General features: G+C 43.9%; 1 protein-coding gene across 1 annotated transcript in view; it reads right to left on the reverse strand.

The window, feature by feature from the left end:
* CRTAP (cartilage associated protein) overlaps positions 1 to 14,392 on the reverse strand; it is a 32,487-nt gene that overhangs the window by 14,401 nt on the left and 3,694 nt on the right. The window contains exons 2-6 of the mRNA XM_036892171.2: positions 13,147 to 13,296; positions 9,850 to 10,021; positions 4,821 to 4,949; positions 1,591 to 1,736; positions 598 to 681 (exon numbers count right to left, since the gene is read on the reverse strand). Coding sequence (XP_036748066.1) covers positions 598 to 681; positions 1,591 to 1,736; positions 4,821 to 4,949; positions 9,850 to 10,021; positions 13,147 to 13,296 — 681 coding nt within the window. The remainder of the gene's footprint in view (positions 1 to 597; positions 682 to 1,590; positions 1,737 to 4,820; positions 4,950 to 9,849; positions 10,022 to 13,146; positions 13,297 to 14,392) is intronic.

The raw sequence follows: 14,392 nt of genomic DNA on the forward strand, positions 1-14,392 counted from the left end.
CCGCTGTCTGAGAAAGCATGTTTCAGTTTGTCCCAAATCAAGTCTACGTACTTCCCCAATGCTGTGACTTTTCTGTGACTAGGCTGCACCACCACAAAAGGACTACTGCCCCAGGAGCAATGGAGTCTTTGTCACAAAAAAGTCTGCTGAGTGAGGATCAGGAATGTCAAGCAAGCTCAGAGAATGAGAAAATGACAGACAGCAAAGATCTAATTTATAAAATAAATAAATAAATAATCTCATAGAAAAATCAGGATGGGGGTAGGGTTCCAAGTGTTTGCACAGTGCTGAATAATGAAAAATGCCCTGTGTTTTTATAAAGCTAAGAAATGGTGGTTGGATGACTCCTGTGAGAGATTCCGGGAGCATCACTCCATACTCCCTAGCCAGAAATAAGGTCTGCAACCTGAGTCTCCCACAAAGCCATTTCTCCCTGAACCAATGCTCTGACGTTCATTAAAATGCTCACAGAAAGGGTATCTCTCAAGGTCCCATTCCATTTCTTATTTCAGGAATGACTCGGCCTTCCAGTGATTTTAGCATAGATGTGAGTAACATTTTCTCTTAGCCAGACGTCTGCTAAAAATGAAAACTTACCTCATCATCATCCATGATATTTTCCTTAGCAAAGTCATATAGCTCTTTCTGGAGTGTGGTCACGTTAAAGAACTGAACGGCTTCCTGTTCAGACATGGAGAACAGTTTATATGACCAAACTTTTAATGTTACAACAGGGAGTCCGGGGAGTGGGGTATGGATTTCTTTAGGGGGATGACGAAAATGTTCAAAATCAGATAGTGGTCATGGTCTCACAGCTCAAGGAATGTACCAAAACCCACTAAACTATGCAATTCAAAGTGTGAATTTTATTGTGTATGGATTAGACCTCAAAATAAAAAAAGAATGGCCAACCCCAAGTGAATGAGAGAAAGAGTGTGTGCATGTGTCAGCAACGGAGTGAGGTGTAAAGGGAAATGTACGTACCGCAAAGTGGGACAATATATGGAAATCCTAATGAAAATAGAAGTCAAGGGCAAAGTTCAATCAGAAAAATTCCTTTGAAAGTAACCTATCTATGGAGTTCCCTGACAGTACATGCAAAGCTGAGTTTGTTCATCAAGGGAATTAAATGATGGTCCATCCACAAGTGAGCCTACCAGAGAGCTGTTAAAAAAATAGTAATAAGTAGGTACGTGTGCATGACACGGAAAATGTTTGCAATGAATTGTTAGAAAGACAAAGCAAGTGACAAAACAGTATGTAAAGTATGATCCTGTTTCTGTAAAAATAAATGTATGCCTGCTGTATGTATGAGTAACTGGAGAGCTGTAAGGCACGGGGTAAACAGGAGTTACAAGATCAGGATGAAATTTCTCTTTCTAAGTAAAATATTTCCATAATGTTTAGGCTCTGTGGTTTTTACTGATTTAGAAATCAGAATAAAGCAGTGAAATGTTAAAAGACAAAAAACTACAGGGAAAAATGAGCTTCCCTTCATTTCTGAGATAACTTCCGTTAAGGTACAAAGCAAGCTCCTGAAAGTGAGAATGAAGGGGACAGAAACATCACGCCTCATGCACTGGCCCTTACGGGTCTGGGCTGGAAATGCTCATCCAAGAGGCCCCACTTGTCCCTGTGGTACTGGTAATACACCAGGTTCTGCCGCATGACCTTGTCGTCGTGGTCAAAGAGCAGATAGCTGACTGCACAGGGGGCTGCATTCTTCAGGTCGTTCACTGAGGGCAGGGAGAAAAGACAAAGAGGAAATCAGAAAAACAGGCCCTGACATTCCTCTCATCAGCTGCCTTTCCTTGGAGCACAGCTTCTGAAAGCTTAAGGCCATGGACAAGCACCTCTGCAGCCCCTCCTTTGGAAAGAAAAACCAGTGACTAGTGGGAATCATCCCTGGTGGGCAGGTCCCAGACTGGGTCCCCGTTGGCAGCCTGGAAACCAGCTATGAAACAGGAAGTTGCTTGTTAGGCATATGTCTTAACAGAAATGCCTACCTGCACTGGTGTCACATCCTTGGAGCCTGAGAAGGCAGGGTCTCCAAGCTGGGACCATCCTGGGGCTGAGGAACAGATGGAGGGATGTACCTGGTCCCACCTGGATAGGACCATAATCCCAGATCCAGGTGGGCCCTCCCACAGCTAAACCAAACCTAAAAAAACCTCTGGGCTGGAAGAGGTTTGAAAAGCCACTAGTCTTGACATCTGGGGACTGGGGGTTCCTACCCCAACGTCCCTTCTTAGAGTTGCACCACCTTCAGCATAGGGGTTGTGCAGGCAGTGGGACTTGTCTAGGGGGTTGGGTGCAAAGGCAGAGAGGTGATAAGCTACAAGATCCTGGATATTTATCCCGACACAGGACTCTCCAATTTACAACCCACAAACCTACCTTTGCTAAAGCTCTGGTTGGCCTCAGTAACCAAAGCTTTGGTGTGGAAAAATTGTGCCGCCCAGTGGCTGTTTCCTGTAATAACAACTTTCAAACCTGCACTTTGGGGCACTTAACAGACCAGCTGAGCTGGGAAAGAGTTCAAGTGTAGCATCTGCCCTCAAAAAGTTCAGTATGACGGATAATCTAGAAAATGTCCAAAACAGGGCTGACTTCCAAGGAGCCAATTTCAAGAAGTAAATTTTACTTGTACTGCTTCCTATAAGCCTACAAAGTGAAGATTTCCTAGCAAGCAAAACTGGAGGTTTTGGTCCACCAGTGTTTGTAAGTCTTTGCCAAGCTTCTGCTACACAGGGTAACTTCCAAAGCACGTGAGGACTTCAGAGGACCAGTGGGCTGGAGCCTGGAGGTGCCCAGAACCCTGCTAACTTCCCAGTCATCTGGCTTTGTGCACACAGAACCCAGCCCTTCTCAGAGGGCTGGACCTGAAAGACTCCCTCAAGTTCCAAAGTCCAACATGGGCCAGCTCAGCCATGTGCCAGCACAGGTATTCACGAAAATGAAATAAAAGCATTAGCTGATGTGTTCCTCCAAAAGATAACCTTTAAACCGTGAACCAAAGAGGAGCAAAGTGTCGATAAAAGTTGAAGTTGGGTGATGGGCACACTAGAGTTCACTATACCATCCTCTCTAATGTCTTTAAGTTTCCAGAGTAAATTTTTGAAAACCCATGTACATAATTTTTCATAATTCTCATTAAAACAGGGCTCTCCCAAGCACAGGTGAATATAAGCAAGTATTGGGGGTGGGGGATGGGACGGGGTGGTCTGCTCTGGATGTCTCTCTGTACATCCATCCCCAAGATGTTTGGTCTGCTGCAATAAGCCTGCTTCAAGACTTCTTGAAAAAAGGCACTTATCAGTCACTTCTATTAAAAGAGAGGGCTCTTCATATGCAAAAATACTGCCTCGTAAAATACTGCCCCTTCAACACCAAACTATTCCACCTAAAAGAATTTTAGAATTCCAATAGTCTGAATGCAATCAATACATAGTTGCTGGGGACCTACTGTGGGCTCCATGCTGTCTAATATAAGAAAGCGTGCTCACAGATTTATAGTATAGATTCTCATGCTGTACTCCAAATAATCCTGTACCAAACAGCTGGTGCCTGGATGAGGGATAAAATGTCATCCTTGCCCTCCATGCAAGGGGACTTCTGGGAAGAACATCTGTTTTAAGACACACCTCTCCTTCCTTTTGATCTCAGAAATGTCCTAAAGGACAGGCATTTCTGGACATTTCACTGCATCCTTAGGTGAGGTGCAGATTGCTGTAAGATGAGGTTCACTGCTAAAAGGGGCACATTACCTTACTCAAGACTGGTGTAGGGCCTTCTCAGGAACAATCCTCATTAGCAGCAAACAATTTAAAACGTCCTATCTATGCTCTATGTAAATATATATCTATATAGGAAAAGCAATTTTTTCCCCTTTTTAGCCCTTCAGCAGCAAGTCTTTCAATGTGCAGTGGGTCCTCAAGGGCAGGAGGTGGGCTAAAAGGGCAGGTGGCTGTTGCAGGAGGGAGAAGCCAGCAAAGAACGAAAGGGCCACAGCGGGGAAGAAGGGTTGCGAAACCCAAGGTCACTATTCTCCCTTCCCAGGATATCTCTGGATCCCGAGTTTGAAGGATGGCCTAGGGGAATCTCAGTGGAAGCCTGCCCCTGGGCCCACACACTTCATCAGGAGGGCAGAGCAGTTCTTGCTCGGATCAGCCCCGATAATCTCCTATGCTTGTCACTGAACCGCGGAGGTGCAGGCTGTTCAAAGGAGTGGCACTCATCACGTCAGCCACAGGGAGAGGAGGACATGCCGAAAAGACAGGCTCTGAGCCTGAACTCTGAACGACTTTCTCTCTAGTCCTGCATTTCTCCCATCTGTCCACTTGGAATGTTCTGATAAACTCTAACTTCAGATCCCCTGGAATGAAACTCTGCCAGAAAAGTAAGGCCGATAGTGGGGCTGAACGGCAGTAATGATAAAAGGAGCAAATGCAAAGTTTGCTGTGTGCCAGGGTGGTAATATCCACGCAGCCCACGTCTGCCAACTCATTAAATCCTTGAGACAATCTTATGAGGTTAATACTGTTCCCTCTGCATTACAGAGGAGGAAACCAAAACACAGAGAAGTTAGTAAGTGATGAAGCTGGAATTTAAACCCAGGCAGTCCGGTTCCGGGGCCTGTGCCCTGAATCACCAGGCCGTGCTGCTGTTCTGTGCAAAGCCCTGCACCAGGCTGTCAATGCTTGATGAATTCTTTCAATAACCATAGGTAAGAGTCATTACACCTATTTTACAGATGGGGAAGCCGAGTCTTAGAAGGATTAAGTACCTTGTCCAAGATCTCATAGAAAATGATTACTTACATTTGTAGTAAGCGAACTGCAAATAATGATACATGGTAGCCACAAATTTCTCCACCGGGTAGCCTCCTATAACTGGGGTGAGGTTCTCTTCACACTGTATTTTGCATTGTAGAACTTCTATGTAGTGATCTGAGAGAACACATACAAATTTTCAGAGCAGTGCAGTCATCACTTCCTTCAGAGTGCTTTCACCCCACCCCAAAGGATAAAGGAAAAGGTGAAAATGGTAAATGTAACATATTTGTAACACTGATGCTAAAAGGCTAAAGTCTATTATACAAAGTTCCTTAAAGTCAATAGGAAGAGGCCAATGGATGTTAACAGAAAACAAATTATAAAAATGGCTAATAATCATTGTAAAAAGACACTAAACCTCATGAGTAATTGAGAAATACAATCCCTGTCTAAAATAGTTTAGACTGTTAAACTGGCAACATCTTTTAAATTTGAAAACACCCAGTGTTAGGGAGAGAATGAAGAAACGGACACTCATATTCTGTTGGTAGAAGCAGAATAGGAGTAAATGTTTTGGAGAGCCATTGAGCACAATATATCAAAGGTTTTCATACCCTCTGACCCAGAAATCAGCTTTGGGAAATATTATTATTAGTCATAGCACTGTTTGTAACAACAAATAAACTCTGAAATAATCTAAATGCCAATCAATAGGATGGTGATTGACATATTACAGTACCTACAAACAATAGAATCTATACAGACTTTAAAAGAGAATATGTGGACTGAAATATAACAGAGGGCGATGTCAAAAACTACATTTCCCAACCTCCCCTGCAGGTGGGTGGGGACCGTGTCTAGACCAGGGAAATGTGGACAGCAAAAACCCATGAATGCTACTTCCAGGACTGGGCCCTAAAAACCACCCACATGACCCTTGATGCTTTTCTCCCTTCATGCAGCCAGAGGATGATACACATTTTCTTGGCAAGACCATGGGTAATAAGGCACTCTCCTACATTTCTGGTAGGAATATAAAATGGTAACTTAAAATACTAAATAATTTAGAGACATTTACTCTTGGAACCATCAATCCCACGTATGTCGACCTTGAAAACACATCTCCACCCTTGGTAAAAAAACAAAACACAAAACCTGAAGTTCCCCATTGCAGCACTATATGCAAGAACAAAAGATTGGAATAAACAAAATGTCCATTACACAGCTGAACAAACAGCAGTACATCACCATGCCCCCAACTCCTCATTGGAGGACTTGGCAACAGTCAAAAAGAATGACACACTCTCTGTGCAATCGACTTTAAATCAGTGAGTGCGTGGGGGTGCGGTGGAGGGGGGAGCAAATTGACCCAGTCTTGAAGTATCTCTCCACAAATCATTAATCTCACAAAACAAAAGTAGTAATTATATTGTGGGAAAACTGGAAAACACCTTAATCAAATATTTAAAAATTAACATCACCAATAATGGGCAGACACCATGCACATCTGGATGAGATACCCTCAGAAGCACACTTCTGTAATGTTCCAGCCGAAAATGCACAACCTGAAGGTAACTCTGAGGACAAGTCATAGAAACTCAAATTGAGGAATATTCTACAAAGTAATTGGTCTGATTCTTAGAAAATATCAATGGCATAAGAAGACAAAGAAGTCCAAGAAACTATTCCAGATTGAAGAAATGACAAGTAAATAGGAAACATGATCCCGGACTGGACTATACCAGGAAAAATGTTACCAGAAAGGACATTGTTGGTGGGCTAGTTGACAACATTGGAATATGGCCTGTAGACTGGATAAAAGTATTGGATTAATATTAAGTTGCCTGGATTTAATGACTGTACTGTGGCTATGTAGAGAATATTACTGTGCCTAGGAAATACACTGAGGTTTGGGGTAAAAGGTCATGATGTATACAACCTGTTTTTAAATGGTTCTGAAATAATAATTATACACACACATACAGAGACAGTGATAAAGTAAGTATGGCACAATCAGTGTTAAAAATTAGTGAATATGGGTAAGGACTATATTGAGTTCTTTGTATTATTCTTGCAACTTCTCTACAGGTTTGAAATTATTTAAAAATAAAAACTAAAAAAAATCCCTAAGCATCTATCTATCTGTCTGTCTACCTAGATACAGATAGATACAAGTATAGATACATATCTTACAGATGAGATATATAGGTAGATAGGACATATATACTTATATAAGATCTTATGTCATCTATCTATATATATATATATATACACACATACATAACAAATATATAGATAAGACTGCAGTATATCAAAGATAAAGTGATCTCTGCTTATTTTTGTCAAAAAAAAACCCTTTAAAGTATAAAGCAGAAGTTAATAAACACAGTACCTTTGGGGGTGAGTGGAATGGGTAGAAGAGATGGATGGGAGCAAGATTTCCTCCTAGCTACCTGTGACTCCTCACCTCCCTTCAGCCTAGGAAATGTAAGTCAGCTCCTAGCAGCCCCAGGTACTATTCTGCCCCCTTGGGTTTCCCCTCTACCCACACTTCTGTAAATAACCCCTTCGTAGACAAATTCTTCTTGAACTTCCCTGATGCTCATGTGCCATCTATCGCCAGATCCTTACTATACAGATGAAGACTTACTTTTCATAGTATATCCTTTGGTGTCTTTCACAGATTATACTACGCATATATATTATCTATTCAAAAATAAAATAAAGTTTGAGATTAAGTATGATGTACCTCACAAGGTGAGACTATTTTATTGGAATTAAGAGGTAAGACGCTACAGTAAGACACCTGGGGGCAAATCCCAGACCTTCCCTGAAGACAGTAAGCACAGTTCTTAACCACTTTGTGCCCAGCTTTCCTAGCTGTAAAATGGGGAGAATGCTAGTACCTTCCTCATAGGGTTGCAAATTGAGATAATACACATAAAAAGCATAGAACAGGGCCTGGTATCTAGTTAGAGCTTAATAAATGTTATCTTTTCTCATAACTATTTTTTATCTATAATCAAAACACTGAAGCTCTAAGCAAGCACCAGGCTGGCACTCCTCTCTTTATTCTGAGTCTAGGGAAAACTTCCTAGCACTGTAGGCAGGACAGGAGGTTGGAAGGAATGACCTGTCACCAAGAGATGCTATGTGAGGTCCAGGCAGGAGCACCAGCAGCTGCGAACATTACAAAGAGAGAGACAACCAGACATTCTGTGCTTCCTGCTAGGAGAACTCAGCACCAGTTTGGAAGTCCTCTTGGCCCCAATCCCCACTAAAAAAAAAACCCGAAAAATCTGAGCCTGATCAAGCCTCTCCATCTACCTACCAATTTATAAGAAATACAGAGGACAGAGGACCACGGGTTCATAATCAGCGAATCTGGACGGTGGGAATCTCTGTAGGACAAATGGCGGGTTTTTTCAATAGTGAGGGAGGAAAAAGTTACAGAGGAGGAACCTATAAAGTAAAAGAGATTTAAAAGATAACCAATTTGCTGGGACATGGATGAACCTTGAGAACACTATGCTTGGTGAAATAAGCCAGTCACCGAAGGACAGATACTGAATAATTCTACTTATGTACGGTACCTAGGGGAGTTAAATCCATAGAGATAGAGAGTAGACTGGTGCTGGTCGGGGGCCGGGGGGGAGGACGGGAGTTCGCATTTCCTGGGTTCAGGGCTTCAGTTTGGGAGGATGAAAAGGTTCTGGAGATGGATAAAAAAGGTTCAGTATGGACAGCTGCCCAACAAGGTGAATGCACATCATGCCACAGGGCTGGGACGCATAAGGACAGTTAAAATAGTAATATTTTATGTTATGTATATGCTACCAAAATAAAAATGTTAAGAAGAGAACCAAATACAATGTGACAACCCTCTTTGGATCCCAATTCAAATAAACTGTTAACTAAATGTGCAACATTTCTGAGATGACTGAGACACTGGATAGCTGATGAAGATCAAAGAAATACTGTTAAAATTCTTTCAGGTGGAATAGTTTGGTGGTTATTTAAAAAAAAATAAGTTCTTGTCTTTTAGAGATACACATACTGAAATATTATAAATGAAGGGAAAGAGCATCTGAGACTGGCTTCAAAATAACATGAGGGTTAATAGGTGAGAATCAGACGAAGCCCCCGTGGCTGTGAGGTGACAGCTGTGAAGCTGGGTCATGGGTACATGAGGGTCCATTATACTCTTCTCTTTATTTTTGGCATATGTTTGAAATTTTCCACAATAAAAAGGCTTTGTTAAGAAAAAAACAAGCTCCTCTGTGGAAAAAGAGATTCATGAACAAAAATGATAAAAAGCAAACCAAAACCCTGGGTTCAGTAACTTAAAAAAAGCTGCCATACTGCAAGATTTCTACAAGCCATTAGCCGTCAAAGTATACGGCAGCACTCGGAGCAGCAGACACATTCCCAGACGTGTTTGACTGGGGCACCTTTTCTGTGAGGTGCAGTTCAAGGATCAATGCTCTCCAGATATTTTGGGAAATCTCTTCTTGGCCATTTCCCGTTTTCTGGAGCAACAGTGCTCACTAAACGTCTTACACCCTGGAGAGATCTGGGCTATCTCCAGGTAGAGTTTAAAATTTTATTTCTCTCTTCATTCCTTTCTGTGATTTCTAAACTTCCTATAATGAGCAGGCATTGTTCTATAATCAGGAAACTTTTCTGAAAGTCACTGTCATGAGGACTTCTTAAAAGGTTCACTGTTGTTTCCATTCTACCTTTATGGTGCTGGAAAATTCCATGATCAAAGTTATCTCAGTCATGTGAGTCATAAGTTGCTCTTGGGCCCATTTTTATTTCTCCAAAAGCCTGTGGGGAATCTATAATTGAGAAGGGCTGGGAGGGAAGACCTCCTCTCGGAGCCTGTGCTTGAACACTGTGCTTGGCTACTTCTCCAGAAGCCCCACCAAAGCTAAAGGCTGGTCTGTGTAAGTGTCAGACATTCACATTTAAGCTCAACAGTTCCTCAGGGGCCTCTCAAGTCACCCAGACGGCTTACTGATTGCACAGGGGGGCTGTCCCATTTCCAGCCAGGATACAACCCACTGCCAACCTGCTATGGAAAGGTAGAAATCCTTGAAGTCCTTGATCTCCCTGGAACCCTCACAGGCTGCGAGACACTCGTAAAAGGCCTTAAAGAAGTCGGGAAGGGCCAGCTCCATGTCCGTGGTGGCTGTCCTCCAGTTCTCACCGTTGTACGCACGCACCGCGCGGATGAACAGGGTCTGGAAGGCAGGCGGGAGCCGGTGAGGTTCCCGGACATGAAGGGAGACAGATCTGCCCCCCATAAAGGAATCGAACCACCACACAGCTCCACTTTCATTAGTTCTGAAGAAACTATGCGGACTTTTAAGTATGAAGCCAAGCAGTGACTTACTTAGATCTCGCCTTCTCTACCCTGTGTACAATGGGACACTTAACTTTAACTCAAAAAGTAGCAGGAGTATGATAATAAAGTAAAACGAGAATCAAGGAAAAAGGAAAACTATGAAAACAGAAATCAGAGCAGTGGCCACCAGCAGACAGTGGATGGGACAAAGGCCTGACTACAAAGGTGTGAGGGGACATTTTAAGGGAGACATTTTTCATTTTAAAAACTGAACCAAGGGAAAGACTCAAGCTTGAGAGCAAGTGTTGGACAGGTACCCTCTAACAGTGAAGTATAAAATAGGAGGGCCATGCATCCACCCTAGTTAGTGGGGAGGGTGGCTGTGTGCCAGACAGTGGGAATGTCAAGGAATTTCTGCTAATTGTTAACTAGACCAGATAAAATAGAAATAACTAGGGCTGAGGAAGCAGCTAGGTCTCACAAGAAATAAGTAGAGATCTTGGATATGTAAGGCAGAAAGACAAGACATGACCAGGTTGTAGGGAGAATAAGACCAGTGGAGTCCACTAAAAAGGACTCAAAGAGCTAACCAGACAAAACCAGTGAGCCAGAAAGGACCCACAGAGTTAATGAGTTAATTCGCTTAAGTTTCAAAAGCCAGGAGTAACTTGGAATGTCCGGATATTCTCCAGGTAAAGTATTAGAGCTCAGTCCATGTCTTGATTGTACCAATTAGATCATGCCATTGTGAAATCAACTTAGCCTGCAAAAAAGGCCCAACTTATTATTTAATTTAATCTATATGCTGTTATTCCTCTTCTTCCAGCCCCTTCATCAGGTAGCTTTATAACCAGAACAGGAGATAGGCCTCTGAAGTGTAAATAAACCTATGTGGATAAAGAATGCTGAAATCCGGACCAACACAGCTACTTAAATAACCCTGTTCTTAAGAAAAAACTTCAAAGGAATTATAAACCATCTGTATACATCACGCCTATGCTGACCCTTACCCAAAAGGCCCTATAAAACCCCAAACCCTAAACCTCAAGCATGCCTCCTCTCTGAGATTACCCACACTCCCCTTTCTTTAAGTGTGCCACTCTCTCTACTCCAGATAAGAAGTGAAGGGCTATTAAGAGGTCTGACTTAGGCTTGCAAGTTCCCATTGCCTGGGTGACCCATACAAGACTGCAGCTGTACAATCATGCAGTAACCTGCCTGAAAATTTCCTTTCTTTGCCTTTGGGAAGTTCTCAGAAGATAATCTCCTTCCATCCAGTGCTCTGTGGCTCCTCCAAATCCTGGGGTGGTATGAACTTAGTTCCCATGCCAAGCAGATTCAAGCAGACACTGGATGCCAGGTGACCCTGGTTTTAGGAGTTGCCAAGAGATTTGCCCAATGCCAAGCAGGAGTTCAATGAGCTTCCCTTTCCTGCCTCTGTTCTTTCTTGCTCTCTGCTTCCTGCAAGGCAGCTGCCATTCCCTGCCACTCTCACTTTAATAAATTCCTTCCTCACATTTCATTCTGACTTCCCTGCATCTCCAAACCAAATTCTTTCCCAACAGATACATGCAAAATCCTGCTCACTCGGAGGAGCCAGGACAGGTCTTGAAAAAAACATAGGACTCGACTTGGAGTTCCTTTACCAGCTGCTCCAGAATGGGGGTATCTGAGGGCCATCGCTTGGGCCTGGGATTTTTACCAAGCTGAAGGTGGCAGGTAGAGAAGGTGGGCCTCTGCTCTGATTTCTCCCAAACCTCCTGGGCAGGAAGCATCCCCTGGAAACACGACAGACAGAGAATTGCAGGGGCCTCTCCTAGAGGCTGAGTAAATGAGCAGTGCTCCAGGCAGCTGCTCTGTAGAAGCAGCAGGAAGAAAGCCACAAAGAGGAGGGATCCCCAGGGGGCACACAGGTGGGCAGCCCCACAGTACCCCACAGGAATCCAAAGGGGGAAAGAGGGGTCTAGCTCGCTTCTCCAAGCCCCACGAAATCAACAGTGAAGAAAAGTAAGAAGGCACAAATCCTTTTCATGGGAGAATGGAAAAGAAGCAAACAGCAGACAAGAGACTTCAACAACTTTTGGAAAGACAGAAAGCCAATTATCATAGGAGGGTCCGCAGGGGACATGAGCTACCACCTGTTGGCTCTTACAGGCACCAGGGACCACAGACGGCTGGTGCAAGGCATGCAATGGAAAGCCAGCCTAAAAGCCTGAACAGGGCTGTTAGAGCCCTAAGCTCCCTCCCAGCACTCACCTGCTCACCCCAGGGACCACACCTCTCAAAGCTACTCCTCACCAGAGATTGGTGACTGTTTCTAGATATTCTGTCCATAGGGCTGAGGGGTCAGGGATGAGGCAGAGCAGAGCTGGGGCCGAGGCATGGGGCTGAAGGCCTAGAAGCCACAGGGTCTCCCTCCCCCTCCCCAGACTTGCTCCAGACACCAGCAGACAAGCATGGGTGCCCTCAGCAGTGTTTCAGGAGGCTGAAGCACTCTTCCCTGGAACACTGAAGGGCTATCCAGTAAAAAGACTTCACATATTATGTTTGAGGGTCACCACGAGTGAATAAGTGGCTTGCAATCTGGTCACACTGCAGGAAACCCTGTAGGCAGACTTAGGACCTCACAGCTCCCTATGGATACTGTCAATACATTCCTGTTTTCAACCCTGCCTCCCTTCCTTGGTACCCATGCCCCCAGCGCCTGAGCCTGACAGGCCCAGACCATAGGAAACCCTTGGCAGTGTTATTAGATTCTTCCTCTTGTTATCACCAATTGTCCTCAGAAGTCCCCTACAGCATTTAAAGGAAAGATGGCTTCAAAAGCATCATGAAATGTAAAATCTCATTCTTAAATGGGTCAACTTTGTGCTTACAAGTCAATCATTTCTATTGTCCTAATATGCATCAACATCATCAAAGATCACTAGGGGGCCTGAGATGTCAATAGCCGATCACTGGAACACACTTCTTCCGGCAATTCACACGGTGAAGAACTGCTGTGTAGAAATCCAACTATACCTCATATGACTTGGTTTCCAAGTCTTTAATGTAGTCCTCGGCATCGGGTAAGCTCTTGTAATATGCCATGTTTCTCTTCATCATTTCATCATCAGGATGCTTCAGTAGAAATGTGTGAGCAGCTGCAATGGCTTTTGGAAGATTATTTGCCTATGAACAAAGGAGAAAGATGAGAGCTACCCAATAGGTGATGAGCAGTGATTTTTGCAAAACAAGAATGTCCATTCAGTCCTTCAGGTAACTTTTTGTTCCTTCACAGTGTGTCCAGCTCAGTGATGCCCAGGGTCCTTCAGGAATAGACTCTTTTACCTTCCAGCTCCCCTTGGGGGTCACCAATGAGGACGAGCCTGAAGGAAGCAAGAAAGTCAGGCTGGGTGATTTGTCTCCTGGCTCCCTCCCTGCACAGTCTCCACAGGCCACGATTGTCCCTTATCTGAAGGTCACAGCTCCCCACACGGTGGCTTCTCCATATGCTCTCTCTCTCTCCAGGTTCTAGAAGTTGCTCTCTCCTTTGCCTTTCTTGGCCTACGGGTAGTCACACCCACCGTTACTAGAACTTTCTAAATAACTACCTTACTAAATGTTCCTCCAACTACCCAATGACAGTACCATGGGTTTTCCGCTGGAACCTTAACGAATTGAATGATATTTTCCCACGTCTCTCATGGAACCTGCTGCTTCACCATTTTCGATGACTTCCATTGCCTCCTCACTTACCCACTCACTTGGGAGATATTTGTTGAGAGCCTCCTACGTGTGAGGCACTTCTAAGAAGTAGGTATGTAACAATGGGCAACAAAGGAAAAAAAACACCTGTGGCATGTACCTACATCCACGTAAGTTTCCCTACCTCCTAGGAACCCTGATCAATTGCCTCTCTTCTGCCTTACCCTGTGTTCTGTCCTCCCACCTTTCTCAGAGCTCTGTAGTCTCAGCTAGTATGTGTCTATCTCCCCCTCCAGACCATGATCCTTGACGGACCCAGCAGTGTCATTCATGTCTGTGTTCCTGGCACCTGGCACAGTTCCTGGGACATGGCAGGACACAGTGATCTGAACATGACATTATGACTATATAATATTTTCATAAAATGAATTTGCATTTCCCTGTCTTTTCCTCTTTCTCTTCTCCCCATTTAAGCGGTGGCCAGCTGATTCTGGGTTCACTGCCTCAAAGGAGGTAGCTGTCTGGTCAGAAGGTAGAAATTACCCATATGACAGGAGTCCTGGCTCCTGAGAGGCCTAAG

The sequence above is a fragment of the Manis pentadactyla genome, chromosome 14 (genome assembly GCF_030020395.1).
Source record: "Manis pentadactyla isolate mManPen7 chromosome 14, mManPen7.hap1, whole genome shotgun sequence".
Lineage (NCBI taxonomy): Eukaryota > Metazoa > Chordata > Mammalia > Pholidota > Manidae > Manis > Manis pentadactyla.